Here is a 20,420-nt window from a genome sequence, read left to right as displayed (position 1 = left end):
GGGTGGGGGGTGGGAAACGAATTTCCGATAAACTAAAATATAAAAAGGGGGAGAGCGTGGGAATGTATCTACGCGGGGAAAAGAATTTTTTTATTAATATTTCTATTATAGGTGACCTTTTTTTATCAATGAATTACTGTAACTGTTATGGATTATTATACAAAGTTTTTTTTTTTTTTAAATAGAAATCAAATTTCGTTTGTGTGGGCCAATTTTGTTGGTGTAGAAAGATTTATCAATGTTTAAAATATTAGATAAATTATTCGATAAATTTAATGATTTTTTATTTTCATTAAAAATTAACCCTTCAACTCGTATACAATTATTTACTTTCAAATAAATACTAAAGAAGTTTCGAAGAAAAATTTATTTTAGGAATAAGGAATAAAATAAACGATGCAAATATTTTTTCTTATTTTTCAAATATATAGATTTATATTTGAAAAATAAAATAAATTGTTTCTAATATCGTGGGATTACATCTTTTTTTTTAAATAGAAATCAAATTTCTTATTTTTTAAATATATAGATTTATATTTGAAAAATAAATAAATTGTTTCTAATATCGTGGGATTAGATCTTTTTTTTTTAAATAGAAATCAAATTTCGTTTGCGTGGGCCAATTTTGTTGGTGTAAAAGATTTATCAATGTTTAAAATATTAGATAAAAATAATTTAAGTATCCTACTTATTCGATAAATTTAATGATTTTTTATTTTCATTAAAAATTAACCCTTCGACTCGTATACAATTATTTACTTTCAAATAAATACTAAAGAAGTTTCGAAGAAAAATTTATTTTAAGAATAAGGAATAAAATAAACGATGCAAATATTTTTTCTTATTTTTCAAATATATAGATTTATATTTGAAAAATAAAATAAATTGTTTCTAATATCGTGGGATTACATCTTTTTTTTTTAAATAGAAATCAAATTTCGTTTGTGTGGGTCAATTTTGTTGGTGTAAAAGATTTATCAATGTTTAAAATATTAGATAAAAATGATTTAATTATCGTACTTATTCGATAAATTTAATGATTTTTTATTTTCATTAAAAATTAACCCTCCAACTCGTATACAATTATTTACTTTCAAATAAATACCAAAGAAGTTTCGAAGAAATTTATTTTAAGAATAAGGAATAAAATAAACGATGCAAATATTTTTGTCTTATTTTTCAAATATAAATCTATATATTTGAAAAGTAAAATAAATTGTTTCTAATATCGTGGGATTACATCTTGCCGTATTCGTTTCGTGCGAGATCGTAAATATCGTTAAACATTCGATTCGAATAGACTACACAATATTTATTTTTCTTATTTTCCTTTTTATTCTTCTTCTTCTTCTTCTTCTCATACGAATCAAACCAATACGACAAAGAACTTGGTTTCAGCGATGGTTTTGCTGTTGCTGTTGCACCTAACGGTGATTTTCCTCTCTCTCTCTCTTTCTCATCATCTTGGCCTCTTTCTCTCTCTTTTACTCTCACATACTATTCATGTAAGTGTTGCGTCACGTAGTGTCACGAGACTTGGGACCTATCCCTGTTTTCTATGCAGATTTCACATGCACACAAACACACACACATATACCTATATATAAACATAAACTCATATATAAATTTTCTAAGCTTGTGTATGTTATATTATACATGTAAATATATATATTGACTAGAAACACACACACACACACACACAGACACACCTATATATAAACATAAACTCATATATAAATTTTCTAAGCTTGTGTATGTTATATTATACATGTAAATATATATATTGACTAGAAACACACACACATACACATACACATAGAGATTCGAGTTTATTTCTCTGCGAAAGGATGGCAAGATCTTGCACACTTTCGCGAATTTGTTGCTCTCACGGGAGAGTTAGAAAGAGAAAGACATATATATATATGTGTGTGTGTGTGTGTGTGTATATATATGAGATTCCTAGCGGTTGCCAGCTCGTCTGGAAAATTTTCTAGTAACCCAGTGACACGATGCCTACCGAGAGAATAAGGAGTTCGTTAATACGTGCCTTACGACGCACGAATGAACGCTGGACCAAATCGGGATGCTGGGATCGATTCGCACGAACTCGGTAACGGTATTCCGGACTTCGATCCTTTTGAACCTTTCCCTCCCCCCGCCACCACCTTCTCTTCTTTCTCCTCCTTTCATTTTTAAGATACCTATGTGATGTATAGATAGAAAACTAGAATATCGTTAGATATGTATGTGTGTGTATGTGTGTGATTGTATTATTGTTATTATTGATCGATAAAATATGTGTGTTGGTATATTTTCTATTTGAAAATATAATTATAATGATACGTTGATCGGTCTATCAATTTTAAATGTTCAATTTATATACTTTTTGTAAGAATAGATTTATATAAATGTGATATTTATATATTAAGATATTTCGAATGTTTTTAATTATTCGATATTAATTTATAGCCTTAATTACTTTATATTTTCAATTGAAAATAAAATAGAAATTTTCAAGTAAAGATACACGTCGTTAATAAACAAATTTTACTATTAAGAAATAAAAATAATACAAATATTTTCTAACAAAGTATATATGAAATATAATATTAGAAATGGTATGCATGTGATTGTATTATATTATTATTATTATTATTGTTCGATAAAATATATGTTGGTATATTTTCTATTTGAAAATATAATAATAATGATACGTTGATCGGTCTATCAATTTTAAATGTTCAATTTATATACTTTTTGTAAAAATTGAATTATATAAATGTGATATTTTATTCGATATTAATATACAGCCTCAATTATATTATATTTTCATGTGAAATATATTTTCAATTTAAAACAAACTAGATATTTTCAAGCAAAGATACCCCGTTAATAAAAAGATTTGACTGTTAAGAAATAAAAAATGATACAAATATTTTCTAACAAAGTATATATAAAATATAATATTAGAAATGATTCAAATTTACACTAATATTAATATTTCTAAAGTTAAATTCTATTAACTTGTTTAGAACGAGTATATATATGCATATATATATTAAGTATAAAGTTAAATATAATTAAAAAATAATTAAATATAAAGTTAAAAATAAGTTAAATATAAGTATATATATATATATAAGTTAAATTCTATTAACTTGTTTTGAACGAGTATATATATATATGCATATATATGCATATATATGTATATATACTTTGTGAAATATATTTTCAATTGAAAACAAACTAGATATTTTCAAGTAAAAATACCCCATTAATAAAAAGATTTGACTGTTAAGAAATAAAAAATGATACAAATATTTTCTAACAAAGTATATATGAAATATAATATTACAAATGATTCAAATTTACACTAATATTAATATTTCTAAAGTTAAATTCTATTAACTTGTTTTGAACGAGTATATATATATATATATATATATATGCATATATGCATATATATGTATATATACTTTGTGAAATATATTTTCAATTGAAAACAAACTAGATATTTTCAAGCAAAGATACCCCATTAATAAAAAGATTTGACTCTATTAAGAAATAAAAAATGATACAAATATTTTCTAACAAAGTATATATAAAATATAATATTAGAAATGATTCAAATTTACACTAATATTAATATTTCTAAAGTTAAATTCTATTAACTTGTTTTGAACGAGTATATATGCATATATATATGTATATATACTTTTATATAGGTATGTAAGTTTTTATATAAGATGAGTAAACGTTGGAGAACGAAGCTTATATACTCTCCGAGTAGAAAACGGATGATAGGTAAAGAGAGAAAGGAGACGAAGGGCAAGAAAGGAAAAAGGGACAGACCACGCCTCGAGCAGAGCTCGAGCTGCTTTGAAACTCGCTTTCGAGTAGTATTTCTCATCATCTTATGGTTACAATTTTTCATCTAAACGATATATCGACACACTCGTGACCTTTGATCTTCTCAATTTAAATTCTTTCAATATATTTTCTTATAGAAAAAAAAAACAAAAATAAAAGCAACAACAACGAATTACACAATAAAATCGAATTTTATTTGTAATAATTTATAATAATCATTAAAAATCATTTGTAATAACTTAGTCAGATAATATTCTAAATTTAAATATGATAAATAGATAATAGATTATTCTATCGAAATATTCTCGAAATTTAATAGCAACGTTACTGACTTTTTCATTTTTTCTTTTTTTTTTAACTACGAACGAATCAACACGATTTCTGTAAAGGTATTTCAGCAACGCATGAACAAGAGTCCCCCCATGACTGAACCGTACAGATTCCATGAAGGTAACGGCATCATCCAGCTCTTGGAATTCTTCTTCTCTACCTTTTCCTTACGCCTATCAATAGACACGAGAGAGAAAGAGAGAGAGAGAGAGAGAGAGAAAGAGAAATTAGGGTGCTTTTAACACGATAAACCTTCCCTTTCATTTTTCGGCTCGTTCAAATGCTATCGATAATGGAAATTATCAAAGTTTTCCATATCTTTTCTATCAAATTTTATTTCTATGGGTGTATACGTGTATTATATTGTACATATAATAAATAATTTAACATATATATATATAAAATGTTTCGTACATGTGTGTGGAATACATTTAAAGAGTGATACAAGAATAATAATAAACAAAAATTAAAAGTAAATTCATATAAAATACGTGTCCTTTCAACCCTCGTTACAAAAATTATAATCACATTTGCGTTATAATAATCTTCGATAAGCTTATCTTTATGGTAAGTGCTTAAAATGTTCGGATGCATGTGCAACGGAATACTGCGAGAACAGATTAAACGCATAGTTTGGAATTTTTTTCAAAGATATTGAAATTTGATAATACGATTACTATTACGAGCATGAATACACAACTATAATTGTCATTTGTTCGACAAAAATATCTCAAGTTATATTATTTATTATTATTATTATTATTTGTAGAAATATATTGACGATCTTGAAGGTTAATATTTTTAAATTTTATTTTATAATTTTATTTTCTAATTTTATTTTCTAATTTTTATCATTTAAATATTATTTTTATATTTTGATTTAGTGTTGTTTCTTTCGAATGTGAGAGATAGGTCGTTCTTTCGAAGAAATTTGTATCTGTCGTAAAGAGTAATCAAGGTATTAATGTTTCTGGTTTTTAGTGACTCACCCGGTATATAACCTTCTCTCTCTCTCTCTCTCTTTCTTTCCTTCTTTCTCTTTTTAGAACTACACAACAATAGGGTGGAGCAAATTCCACCAATTAGAAAGGCTAATGACTTAATTTCACTTCAATGTTCTCCATATTTAATATCTTAATGTGCATACTATATAATATACAGTGCGTTTCATGTTAAATATTCGCAGATTGAAGATGTTAAATAAGACAAGATTTAAATTGTTATTAAAAAAAAAAAAAAGAATTAAGAAAAAGAAGAAAATTTGAATCTAATTTTCATCGATTGATGAATTCTTAATGATAAATAAAAAGAAAGTTCGTATTTTAAGTAATGTTTCGATCAAAAATAGTTTCGTAATGATTTTGCAAAAACTATTGGAATAAAAAGATGAACAAATAAATTGATATTTGAATAAAAGTTATAATAAAAATATAAATAAGATAAAGTTTCTTTTTTCGTAGGTTATTTTTATTTTTGAATATTTTTTTAGAAAAAGAAACGAATCGGTTTTATAAACTTAATCATATAATTTTTTACATATTTTATATAATTTTTGCAAAGTTTCATTTGCCATTAAATAATTTCGACAATTTTCCGAACAAACAATATTCTATTTGTTTGTTCTTGTTTTCTTTTCCTTTTTTTTTCTTCTTCTTGATTTTTTGTTTTTCCTCCCAGTTAATTAATCAGATTATTTTAACAAGGAAACAGCGATAATGTTCCAACATCGATCAACGTTGTATCGTTTAATCGATGCCTACGGTGTTCTTACTTGTAATATCCTCCCATAACGGAACAAACGGTATCTTCTTGGTTTCTTGATGACTGATAATCACAGACGATAAATCGCGGAAGATTTTAAGTCGCGAACATTGGAAATTCAATTAAGAAAAGCAAATCCATCGAGTTTTGATTTTATCTTATGAAATATCATTATAATTTCATATTTTTCGTTATATTTATTTATATTATTTTACACACATATTTTTTAACATAACATAATAATAATAATTATCATCATCATCATCATCATCATCATTATTAATATTATTATTATTATTATTATTATATGAAGATAATTAAAAAAACGATTAACAAAAATAAATGAAAAAAATCATTGTTAATTATATAAATATTATATAATTAATCTATCGGAAGAAAGTTCTCGAAATGAAACAAAATAAACAACAACAATAAAAAAAAATGTTTAAGAGAACAGTAATATTATTATTATTACATGAAATATGAAATAAGGTAATTAAAAAAACGATTAACAAAATAAATGAAAAAATCAAAGTTAATTATCTAAATATTATATAATTAATCTATCGAAAGAAAGTTCTCGAAATGAAATAAAATAAACAACAACAAAACAAATGTTTAAGAGAACAGTAATATTATTATTATTATATGAAATATGAAATAAGATAATTAAAAAAACGATTAACAAAATAAATGAAAAATCAAACTTAATTATCTAAATATTATATAATTAATCTATCGAAAGAAAATTCTCGAAATGAAACAAAATAAACAACAACAACAACAATAAAAAACAAATGTTTAAGAGAACAGTAATATTATTATTATATGAAATATGAAATAAGATAATTAAAAAACGATTAACAATAATAAATGAAAAAAATCATTGTTAATTATCTAAATATTATATAATTAATTTATCGAAAGAAAGTTCTCGAAATGAAAAAAAAACAACACAACAACAACAAAACAAATGTTTAAGAGAACAGTAATATTATTATTATATGAAGTATGAAATAAGATAATTAAAAAACGATTAACAAAATAAATGAAAAATCAAAGTTAATTATATAATATTATATAATAATTTATCGAAAGAAATTCTCGAAATGAATAAAATAAACAACAACAAAACAAATGTTTAAGAGAACAGTATTATTATTATATGAAATATGAAATAAGATAATTACAAAAACGATTAACAAAAATAATGAAAAAAATCATTGTTAATTATCTAAATATTATATAATTAATCTATCGAAAGAAAGTTCTCGAAATGAAACAAAATAAACAACAACAACAACAATAAAAAAAAAAACAAATGTTTAAGAGAACAGTAAGTATTTTTTTTTCTCTGTTCAAAGTGAACGCTCGGATTCTATCCTCTTTCGATCGAGAAAGGTTACACTATATCGGGTTTAGAAATGAAAAGCTAACACGCGAGTAGTTTAATGAATGTATATATATATATATAAATACACATACATATACACACACATATATATATATCTTATATCGATGGTTTCCTTTCGAAACAACTCGCCGTTACGAGATGAAACATGCTCGTACGACTGCCGTAATTACGTCGTCTCGTTTCTATAGTAGAATTAAATAAATAAATAGCCGTTATATACACGGGTTTTAAAAACTGATCGAAATAAAAACAAAAAATTAAAACAAACCAACGAAAAAATCATTCATTAAAAATTCGTACGTTAATTAAAATACATTTTTGTTCTTTTTTTTCCACTTTATAAATACGCGTGTGCATTCAATCGGAGGGTGGGTGGTGGTGGGGGTAGGAGTCTGTTAACTTCGAAGAGGATGAAAAGTAAATTCGAATTTTTGTATTATCGTTTGTTTGAATTCTTTTCTTTTTATATATTTAAAAATATTGGATACATTTTTGTTATTTTATTTATTTGCATACTGTTATCATATGAAATAAGCATATTTGATAATTTATTTTCCACTTTTAAGAAAATCAATTAATTAATTAATTAATATTATTTACTTTGATGCATTTATTTAAATAGAATATACATATTGAAAAATTTGATTATCATTTATTACTCAATCCACAAATCAAATATACATATATAATAAAAAGAAATAATAAAAATATTGAGATATTGTCAAATATAAAAAAAAAAATACCCACGTGTTCGAGTGATTATTTTCCACTTCTAAGAATTATTGAATATAATACTTACATTTTTAATCAAAATAATTAATTAATATTATTCACTTTGATGCATTATTTAAATAGAATATATATTGAAAAATTTGATTATTATTTATTACTCAATCCACAAATCAAATATACATATATAATAAAAAAAAAGTAATTAAAAAATAATAATTAAAATATAAAAAAAAAACACCCACGTGTTCGAATGATTATTTTCCACTTCTAAGAATTATTGAATATAATATTTACATTTTTAATCAAAATAATTAATAATTTACTTTGTAATGCATTTATTTAAATAGAATATACATATTGAATAATTTGATTATCATTTATTACTCAATCCACAAATCAAATATACATATATAATAAAAAAAAAGTAATAAAAATATTGAAATATTGTCAAATATAAAAAAAAATACACCCACGTGTTCGAGTGAAAGTCAAACGAAAAGGGTAACACAACTTGCACCGGATGAGATTCCTTCTATCGATCTTTTATCGATCTTCGGGGCAGGGAGGTGGGGGGAGGGGGCGGGGGGGTGTTTCAAAGACGAAGGTCGTGCTTTCCCTTTTCATTCCCGATCGATCTCGAAATAAATCGGTTAAGTCGAGTAAGGAAAAGGTTAAAAGATACAGAGAGAGAGAGAGAGAGAGAGAGAGAGAAAGAGAGTGAGTGAGAAAGACAAAGAAAATGAAAAGTAAAGAAAGAAAGAAAGAGACAGAGATAGTCAAGTTGAACCTGACGAACGTAGGGTCTTCGACCTGACACGGTGGGCGCCAACAGAAGAGAAACGAAGAGTATAACTCTCTCTCTCTCTCTCTCTCTCTCTCTTTCTCTCTTTCTCTCTTTATTTCTCTTTATTTCTCTTTATTTCTCTTCTTTTATCCTTTACACTCTCTTCTGTATGCTATGCAGAGCCACTTTGCCACGACACAGCCATAAACATCACTGAATGGAGACCACCCACTGGGCTTGCACACTTCTCGGAAGCGTTCTTGCGCGTTTCAACGAAATGACTTCGAGTCCACTCGCATCTTCTCTCGTTCGCAAAAATTTCCCTCTTCGAAAATAGAGAGAGTACTCTTTGGTTCGTATAGAATATATGTTTGAGTACGGTCAGGAAACTCATCATTTGATAGGTACTAATCAATAATAGTGGAAATTGGAATGGGATATCACGCGACACGATGATTTGTTGGATTTAATGATTATTTAGTGTGGAATATAAATAATGGGATACTTGATGAGTTAAATGAAATAAAAAAGGGTAATTGAATGGGTAAAAATATAATGAAGAAATGTTTTTGGAATAAAAAACGTGATACGATGATTTGTTACATTTAATGATTATTTAGTACGGAATATAAAGAATGGGATATTTGATAAGTTTAATGAAATAAAAAAGGGTAATTGAATGGTTAAAAATATAATAAAGAAATGTTTTTGGAATAAAACACGCGACACGATGATTTGTTGCATTTAATGATTATTTAGTATGGAATATAAAGAATGGAATACTTGATAATTTAAATGAAATAAAAAAAGGTTACTGTATATATATATATTTAAAAATATAATAAAGAAATGTTTTTGGAATAAAATACGTGATACAATAATTTGTTGCATTTAATGATTATTTAGTATGGAATATAAAGAATGGAATACTTGATAAGTTAAATGAAATAAAAAAAGGTTACTGTATATATATATTTAAAAATATAATAAAGAAATGTTTTTAGAATAAAACACGTGATACAATAATTTGTTGCATTTAATGATTATTTAGTATGGAATATAAAGAATGGAATACTTGATAATTTAAATGAAATAAAAAAAGGTTACTGTATATATATATATATTTAAAAATATAATAAAGAAATGTTTTTGGAATAAAATACGTGATACAATAATTTGTTGCATTTAATGATTATTTAGTATGGAATATAAAGAATGGAATACTTGATAATTTAAATGAAATAAAAAAGGTTACTGTATATATATTTAAAAATATAATAAAGAAATGTTTTTGGAATAAAATACGTGATACGATGATTTGTTGCATTTAATGATTATTTAGTATGGAATATAAAGAATGGAATACTTGATAATTTAAATGAAATAAAAAAAGGTTACTGTATATATATATATTTAAAAATATAATAAAGAAATGTTTTTGGAATAAGGACACGTGACACCTCACACATATATTTATACACATATATAAGTGTACGTGTACACACACCAGTACGTATTTCTCTCTCTCTCTTTCTTTCTTTCTTTTATTGTTAGTTTCTTTTGAAGACAAACTGACTAATAACTCGTGGAAAGTCACCTGATAAGTTATCTCGCCTCGTCACGTTAAACGACGACAACGAATAAGAAGAAAAAGAAGGAAGACGACTAGAATCTAGACGAGTAGTCGAGATCATCTAGCGAACGGTTGCTGTTCACCTATCACGCGTTTCGACAAGAACTCGAAGCGGATGTAAAGAAAGAGAGAATGAAAGAGAGAATGTGTGTGAGAGAGAGAGAGAGAGAGTAGCAGTACTACTATTTTAATCAGCTTCCATCGGTCGGAAGTTAACGATCGATCGATCGACACGCACTTCAACGATTTTTCAACCAATCGTTTAACATCATCGAAACAGTTCGTTCCTCCACTTTATATGTTCTTGATTTTTTTTTTTTTGTATTTTTTATTTAACTATTAAATTAACTTGTTAAACAATATCAGAAAGGGTGACTGCTTGTCCTTCGTAAGTAAATACATACACTTTTTTTTTTTTTTTTTTTATTTTTTTAACTCGTTTTATTGGTAAGTAAGCGATTAATTAAATGATAACCATTTAATTTCGCATTTGAATTTTTATTTCGTTCGGTTCGATCAATTTTATATATATTACGTTCATTTATTTTATTTTTATTCATTTAATTTTGTATAACCGTGTATAAGAGATTTAACTTTATAGAATGTACATTAATTTTCTGTTTAACTTTAAAAGCTTATTTTTACGGTATAGGATGATAGTTTCGATTAAATAACTTGTTTCAAAGTTTCCAATTAATAGTTATTAATATATTAATATTTTTTTATAGTGCCTTCTTTTTTTAGAAACTTGAAAATTGAGGAATTGGATGATTAATAAGTTAGCTTTTTCTTTTTTCTCTTAAAAATGACCTCCTCTATTACTTACTTCCTATCATTTTATCCACGACTATTGGAATATCCTGTATTTACTTGAATGCAATCTTACCCATCATTTGTTACCTGTACATATCCAATATTTGTCAAACATTAATACGAGCAGAAAATAAATATACTTAACTGTATCCCCTGTCAATCTTATATATATTTTCATGATAAGTAAAGTTTCACAAAGATATTAGAAAAACCAATACGTACATTTTACCTTTTCTTTCTTTTCAATTTTTCTTAACTACTTCTTTATTCCTATCTTATTACAAACAACCATAAGATGCAACAAAATAATCCTCAATCGTTTAGAATATATTATGAAATACAAAGAAAAGATTCGGTCGTGTATTTTACAAAAATAATATATATAATTGTATTTTTTTGTTATTTTTATATCTTGCATAGATAAGAATAATTCTATCTCGAGATCAATTAGATTATTTATTCGAAATAATATTTTCATTGAGAATAAAATCAAGCTTCTATGATCAACGAGATCAATTTAAAAAAACAGGTGTGTGTACTTATGTACGCACGTAAGAAGTTATACTTCTTGTCGTGCCAAAACTAACATAACCTCAATAACCTCAAAAATAACTTCAAAAAAATCTTCAAAGAAAAAAAAATAACTTAAAAAGAAAAAATAATTATTATTATATATATATAAGAAAGAATAAAAAAAGAAAAAGAAAATATCAAATATAGATATCAGTCCACACTAAATATAAGAGAGATATATCGAATTACTTGACGCGTCAACAGTCATGGCGCGTTTACAGTATTAGTTCTCGCTTCGATCGTTTAAGTAAAGCAGCGCTGAGTACGATTAGTATTTGGATGGGTGACCCGCTTGAGAAAAAAAGGGGGGAAGAAGAAGAGAAGACAACTTCATGCCGTATACTTGAAATCGTTTTGCCGCGCGTCGTTAAATACCGACAAACTTCATGGTGTCGTTTTTCCAGACGCTCGGAACAAAATCACTGCCCATTACGTTTTCCCCAACGCGCCAAAAGAAGTATAACTTCAAAAATGTTTGTATTAAAAATAAATATTAATTGTTTCAAATTTAATACGACGACAAATTTAATATTTCTTTTGATCTCTAATCGTATACATATACATATACATATACGTATACATATATATATTACATTGTAACCGGATTTTTCAGTGTTCGGTCATAATAAAATCATACGTCATAGTTCGACGATAATAGACAGAGTTCTAGCAAGCACGGGGATTACAAGTCCTCGTGAAGTTTTACGATCCCCCGTTTTCGAAGACTACTTGAGTTATGTAACATCGAGCGCGCTTAGAACTGTTAGGAGAGAATATAAGATCGTGCGTTTTCTTCCGTTCTTTCGAGTGAAGAAATGATCGTTGAAAAAGAAAAAGAAGAAAAAGAAAAAGAAGAAGAAGAAGAATATCGAAGATCGTACAAGTTTTTTATCGACGATCATTTCTGCGGCTACGAAACATTTTCTCACTTGCGTATGATTTTATATCATCTTTTTACAATCTCTATCTATTTCTGTTTCTTTATTATTATTATTATTATTATTATTATTAAAATGTATAAGTAAATTTTCAAAAATGTATCTATATCCTATATTTTATGATTAGGTGATTATAAAAATTATCTAAAAAAAATAGACACGTACAGATGCATACATGCATAGATGCATAGATGCACGTTTCTGTTTCTTTATTATTATTATTATTATTATTATTAAAATGTATAAGTAAATTTTCAAAAATGTATCTATATCCTATATTCTATGATTAGGTGATTATAAAAATTATCTAAAAAAGATAGACACGTACAGATGCATACATGCACAGATGCATACATGCATAGATGCATAGATGCATGCATAGATGCACAATATTACTTTATAGTATATTATAACTCGAATAATAAGGTTGCACGTAACATCTAATTCTAATATTCAATAACAACCTATAGATAATTAATTATTGAAAAAAATCTAAAGTAATAACAATTCATAGTTACTCAACAACCGTGCTTACTAAATTTCTTTACACCCGGTATATCTGACTGAGAGAGTGAACAGTGGCCGGTGTTGGGTCCGGTCATAGAATAGATGCGTAAGGAATGGACGATTTCGAAAGTAATAAAGCCGGTGTTCAGTTCGTATTCGTGTACGAGAAGAAAAGTAAAAGAGAGAGAGAAAGAAAAAAAAAGAAAAATAAAAATAATAATAAAAATAAAAGAAAGAATAGCAAGAAGGTATGCAGGTTAGAGTAGGAAAGACGAAGCCAAGTATAGGCACCATGAGAAAGAAAGAAAGAAAGAAAGAAAGAAAGAAAGAAAGAAAGAGTAAGAAGAGAAGGATAGGGGTTAGGGGATAGGGGGTAGGGGGTGGGGGGTGGGGGAGAGGGAGAGTTGGTACTCGGTGAAGATCGTCGAGAGTAACAGACCCAGTGGTAGTGCAGTAGTAATAATAAAGTGGTAGTGGTTGGCACGTCACGGTCCAACAGGCCGATCAACCGGCCGTGCTGCAAGCCAGCTACTGGTCTCCGCCCACGCAGAAACGTGTGTACGTGAACACACATACTAACACAGAGAATGAAAGAGAGAGAGAGAGAGAGAGAGAGACATATGTATGAACAGATACTCGATAGTGAATGTTCTTCTATATATGTGTGTGTGTGTGTGTACATGATTCTGCATACTTTTGCATACTCACGAGACACGGCATCGTAAGAGTCCGTTGCAATCTTTTTTTTTTGTCTTTTTCTTTTTTACCTTTGTGGTATGTGAAAGAGAGAGAGAGAGAGAGAGGGTGGGTGGATACTATGATGAAGAAGAAGAAGAAGAAGAAGAAGAAGAAGGCAGAATTACGAGGGTTCGATTAAGCAGGATGATCCTTGGGGAGGCCAATTATATTCAGCTCGGAAGGATGCTCAACAATTTTGCCATGATCATGACATTAACTTTATTTCTCATTCCAGTGTTCGTGTATTATTAATGTGTATATATGTGTGTATATGTGTGTGTGTGTGTAAGTATGGAATTGTCACATTTGTATATATGTATATATGTATATATGTATATAATATGTATTTATCTACATATATGTAGACGTGTGTGTGTGTGTGTGTATTTATGTATATTTGTAAAGGGTGTATATTGTGTATATAAGGTGACCAAAAAACGATTTATCGAGTTGTCCGACAAGAATTCGTAATGTTAATATTTTGTCGGGAATTAAAATGAATTAAAAGTGAATTCATTTGAATGGTAATATATTAAGATGATAAATATTATCGATTATGTACAATTTTCCTGTTCGTACGAACTCGATTACACGTGTCTGACTATATACTGACATATTCTACTTGCTTTTTCTTTTTTCTTTTATCTTTTAATGTTCGTTTCTCTCTCTCTTTCTCTTTCTCTCTCTCTCTTATAAATATCGTAAATTGCTTATAAATCAATCGAATAGACCTAGCACGGTATTTTCATTATTTAATTTTCTATTTTTTTTGTTTTTTTCTTTAATAATTTATGGCGTAATTTTCAACCTCATTAATTAACTTTCGATTAATTGACTGAGAATAATCATTTGTGTTCATTAAATTACGACAACTTGATTAAATTAAACAATTAAACAAATAGATTTAATCGAATATTTTATACGATAATGCAATTATTAATATAAAATATATGTCACGAAATATTGAATTATACGAAAACTTTCGTTGATTTAATATCTAATCATAATTAGAATAATCGATCATAATCGATCGTTTATTGTCTTACTTTACTTTTTACATTTTGTTTTTTTTTTTAATTCTACACAACAGATGGTTCTTATATTCATTGTTTTAAATTAACATTATATATGTTATGATATATTTTTAAAGATAACGGTGTATCGTATCAAAGAAGATTGGTGCGCGGGCGTTTAAGTTTTCAATGCGTGTAGGAGAGTAATTGGTTCGGTAGGATTAAAAAAATAAAAATAAAAAATATAATGAAAGAAGATATAGAAGAAGAAGAAGAAGAAGAAGAAGAGGAGAAATATTTCTCGATTAAATGAGCCTTACGTAAGACCTAGTAGCTTTCTTAAGTAGTATGCACATATATATCTACGTACATACACATACATGTGCATGTATTCATGATTTAGTTGCATGTGTATAGAATAAGAATTGATTCGATCATTACGCGTTTAGTAACCACGCCAATTTTACGTTGTACAAGTTCAGTCAATATCTTTCATCTTTTTTAATCAGATAAAGAACAGGGAGGGGGAGGGGGGAAGGAGATGATAAAAAATTAACTATGAGATTTTATATGTCAACACAGAAATAAGAAAATAAGAACTTACTATGTAATGTAATATACGAATTATGTATATCAGAATGGTATCATCTTATCAAGACAAATTTATCTAACCTTATCTTATCTAAAAATTGCGATAAGATTTTACATATCGCAAAGGAACGATGTCGAATAAATATTTATTTTTTGTATTTCTTTTTTTATCTTTTTTAACTTCGAGTAATTTCGTTTTTCGTTGCTCTTGTAATTCTAATAACAAAAATTTAATTTTAAATTTGTTAATTGTAACTTTTTATCGAGTAGGATAGTATTTTTATTTATGTCAGTTTGGGAATGAGATAAATGTTGCTTTGTCTTAAAAATATCTCACAAAATCAAACAGTCATTTTATTATGCTGATCAAAATAATTAAACCAAACAAAAAATAATAATAATAATAATAATACAATTCTTCGCCGTATGCAATTTATCCAATAATTTCTTTTTTTTTCTTTCTCTCGCGAGAGTAAATGGAAGATAATATTTTTTTAAATTCAAGTAACGTTTTATATGTACCCCCCCTCCATCTTCACTCTCATCTCAATAAAGTCATATAAATTGGTTTAAGATATAATACCGGTCGGGAAGTGACCATATAAATGATAATAAAAACATAAACACGTAAGAGGTAAGGGGTCCGTTTGTGGTAATATTTCAGTAAACCAAAGTTGAATCTCGAGATTCTAACGGATTGTTCTTATCTTATCCGATCCAAATGGATAAATCGGCATACCCACGCGTTGCCGACAGGATGCGTGGGAGTTTTAGAACTCGAAGCTTTCTCCGGCAGACATACTGACGACGCTTATGCGAATGATTCGCGTCTCCCCTATCATTTTTTTTTTCTTCTTCTTTTTATTTTTATTTTTATTTTTATTTTTATTTTTAAGAGAGAGATGAGCATAGATTTCGTCGTGGAAAATAGGTGAAAAAGTGTCATGAATGATGAGTCAGTAACGAAACGTTCGGCATGCTGGATGTGGGGTTTAGTTTTATTTTAAAGAAAGATACATGTAGGCAGACAATGGGACAAAGTGTCCAGGAATAAAAAAAATATATGTAAAGAGAAAGAGAAAGGGAAGGGGAATTTTTTTAATCGCGAGAACGTCGTTCTTCGTGATTTGCATGCAATACGAACGTAATACGATAAATATGTATGATTTCGGTGAGACAAGAGTGAAAATATTTGATGGGATATAACTACACGTGTAGTTACATACACATAATTATAAATAAATATATATATGTACGTATTAGATGTAACAGAAAATTACTTGGTAACAAAATTCAGGAATGGATATTTTTTTTTATACTTAGAGATAAACAAAATTAAGTTTTACAATAGATTTCCTTGTAACTTGATTAACATTATATTGAATTTATTCTTGTAACTTGTATAACCATAGGTAGGTGGGTGGGGCATGTTTAGAACTTAATGAAACAACCAGTTAAGTGTGTAAGTATTTTATATAAGGAAATATTAATAGAATATGTCATAATTTTTGGCTAATAAAGATAATTGGAGAATAATAAGATTATAAATATTTTTGAAAGTTCTTATGATTTAAAAACTACATGATTTCCGGATTTACAAAGTTGATCTAATCTATTTTTCTTTCCGTTCGTGTAATGCATGCATGGACGTGTAATGCATGCATGCATTATCGAAGATTTTGTCGTAGATTTTTTCTTATACTCTTTTTTTTTTATATATACGAACATATACTTAGAAATGCCGGATGCACATAGTCGATGTTTGCGACACGATTCATCGATATCGTTTTATTCTCCTCTTTCTAACGCCGAACGTTATAAGCTTGCCAAGCACGTTAGGTTCCAAGTAAAATGAAACGGTAAATGCACTTCGTACGAAATCTATACCCTACGCTTCCGGTTATTTAACGAGAGACACCTTGGTGGAAGGTTCAATCACATTGAAAGAAGAAGAAGAAGAAAAAGAAGAATCGAGTCACGTTTGAAAAAAAAAAGAAAAGAAACACACAAGAAAATATCTAACAAAGAATAGTCGTGTGTCCTATCCGTTTCGTAATATCGCTTGTAAAGCGTTTATTGATGACGTAGAAATGACCTGGTGCGCGATTACACACCGCCAGTCGATATTAATAAATTGGTATGATGGTGTTACGAGTGAGGAAGAAAAATAAGAAGAATAAGAAGATACGAAACCCGGTGATTTTCGCTATAACGTGTTTACGTTAACGTTGTGTCCGCGTCGAATGACCCAAGAAAAATGTATATCTTCGAACGAATATGTATGTTTTATGTACGTATACATATACGGGAGAAAGAAAGATGGAAGAAGAAGAAGAAGAAGAAGAAGAGTCGAGTCGTGTTTCCCGCCATAATCGTGCGAGCACGTAGTAGTAGTAAAATATGTTGGTATTAATCAACGTCCTCGTCATAGAGTGGTCCATGGCGCCGGAGGAGGAGACGGTATAGCAATTTTCAAGATAACAATCCCGAGAGTAATGTTCCCCTCCCCATTGAGAAAATGCAGAAAGATCGCTTTCTAATTATCGACGATAGCCGATAATGGCCGACGATAAGTATCGATGGTAACGCCATCTAGCACGGTCGCCATATGCACATACGAAAGCGCGGTAAGTTCTAATTACGTCTGTTAAAGGGACGACTTTACTATACCGTCATAGATGTGTGGTATATATCTACGTAATAACGGATGTGCAACCGAGCGTCGTTCATTCTTACCTCCGGGCTAATTTGACGAAAGGAGATATTAAAGGTAGGAGGAGGACGAGTAGAGGGGGAGAGGAGAAGGAGGAGGAGGAGAAGAAAAAGGATTAAATCGAAGACGATCTTTGATTTATATTTTTTGGTTTCATTTTCATTCTTAATCGATTGATAATACGTGTACGAGAAGTTGTATATACAACTGGGTGAATGACTTATTATAGAATAAAGAATTAATGTTTGTCGAATGGCATGTTTAGCCGAATAAGAAACTAGCTTGGTTGCGGAGTGTTGTCCGCGAACGAGCGATTACCTAGGGAAGTAGAAAGTAGTTGAGTAATGGTCAGACGATCTTCGCGAATAAGGAACTCGGTTAAGCGTCTAATGGCGAATAGCTCGGATTATGTCGGATGATTGGGGGTAGACTTAGGCCGATTCTCGATCGAATTGAGATGGTAAGAGAGAGAGAGAGAGAGAGATATCGTAATTCGTTGCGTGATTCGTTGCGTGATTCGTAGTCGACCAGGGGAAGGGAGGGGGATTTGTGGCTAGCCGCAAGTGACGAGAGAAGATATCAAAACGATTTAGTGCGAAATCGACGAAAGAATGCCTTTTTCTTTTGCTATCGTAATCAGGATTTTCATAATACGTTTGAATGTGGAGGAGGAAGAACACGACTGACTACTGTCTGAATGACCGAGCGAAAGACGTTACCGAACGTACGAACGGTACCGACCGGAAGTCAAGGATTCGTCCAGCCGTTGAACCTGGTCTCGTTTAATTCCACTCACGAAGCGGGCTCCGAGGTAAACCAGAACTATTATACATCTCGCTGCAACAAAGTGCGATAGAACGATGACGTTGTGTATCCCGAGGCTGGCCAAGTACATGACAGCACCAACTTGGATTCCTCGCTTGGTCGATTTAGTAGTCGGTGTTAAACGAATGAACTCGAGACCAGTTTGGATTAGTCGAAACGCGCGATTGGCCATTATCATTATCAGTTCATTAAATGGGGTCTCATTTGAGTAATTAGTAATACGTGAGAAAACGTGAGAAATAATCGGAATCGAAGGGCACGAAATGGCTAATTAAAAGTCTTCCCGAGAAGACTGACGATATTTCTTTCATATTCGTATCGTCTTTCTTCTTAGAAAAGATCGTAAAAATGACGAGTAATACTACTCTGGTCGATAACTGGTCCGTCGATGGATTAACAACAGCCGACGGTGGTAATCGGGGGACTTCCTGAAGCATCTGGGAGAAGTGGGTTTCCTGGACGTCATTATAAGTATCGGTAGTGGAAAAGAGGGACAGAGGGGACGACGATTAAACGAATAAGGACTTATGGCAATAGGGAAGCTGTGCTACTGCCTGCCTCTGTCTTGTAATTCAAGTGCATCTTTTATAACGCCCAGTAAAATATTCCTCTATAACAATTTCCTGGGGCCTCGCGAGAGCTTGGTAAATTTCATGATTTCAATCCTCTTTTTTTAGACAAATCATACGTAGTAACTATTACATTATGACTAGTGTCATATTTTATATTCTTATAAAATTAATTTATATGAAAATCTCTCTCAAAGTAGAAGAAAAACAAATTTTCAATACTTTCGTACAGTAGTTGGAAAACGGGACGGATTATATGTAAATTAGTTCAAGACAATATCGATTAAAGACTGTCTAGGATTGTCTAAGAGAATTAGAAAAAAAAAAAGTAACTTACGAGTTAGAGGTAGAGCGTGCCAACGCGTCGAGGTGCTACAACCGTGACAGCTAAACGGGGCCCGCATTTGGTCGGTGGTAATGGTGCAGTGGTAGCGGGTGGTGGTGTTTCCGGTCTCGTACATCCAAGCCCGCTTCCACCTCGCAGTTCCCAGACTAAGTTGGTCAACGATCGTGGTCTGCTCAAACGTCGCGATCTAAATAATCAACGTAAAAGTAATTATATGATAAGAATTTTGATCGATATCGACATCGTTTATCGAAACATTATTTCATATAC

The 20,420-nt window shown here is 29.3% G+C and overlaps 1 protein-coding gene across 1 annotated transcript in view; it reads right to left on the bottom strand.

Moving 5' to 3' along the window:
- LOC122524889 overlaps window positions 1-20,420 on the bottom strand; it is a 78,209-nt gene that overhangs the window by 10,130 nt on the left and 47,659 nt on the right. The window contains exon 5 of the mRNA XM_043647377.1: window positions 20,142-20,337. Coding sequence (XP_043503312.1) covers window positions 20,145-20,337 — 193 coding nt within the window. The 3' untranslated portion in view covers window positions 20,142-20,144. The remainder of the gene's footprint in view (window positions 1-20,141; window positions 20,338-20,420) is intronic.

Source organism: Polistes fuscatus, unplaced genomic scaffold (assembly GCF_010416935.1).
Source record: "Polistes fuscatus isolate 324 unplaced genomic scaffold, CU_Pfus_HIC Scaffold8, whole genome shotgun sequence".
Lineage (NCBI taxonomy): Eukaryota > Metazoa > Arthropoda > Insecta > Hymenoptera > Vespidae > Polistes > Polistes fuscatus.
The sequence above is the reverse complement of the archived record's forward strand: the minus strand, read 5'-3'. Positions and strand labels throughout refer to the sequence as shown.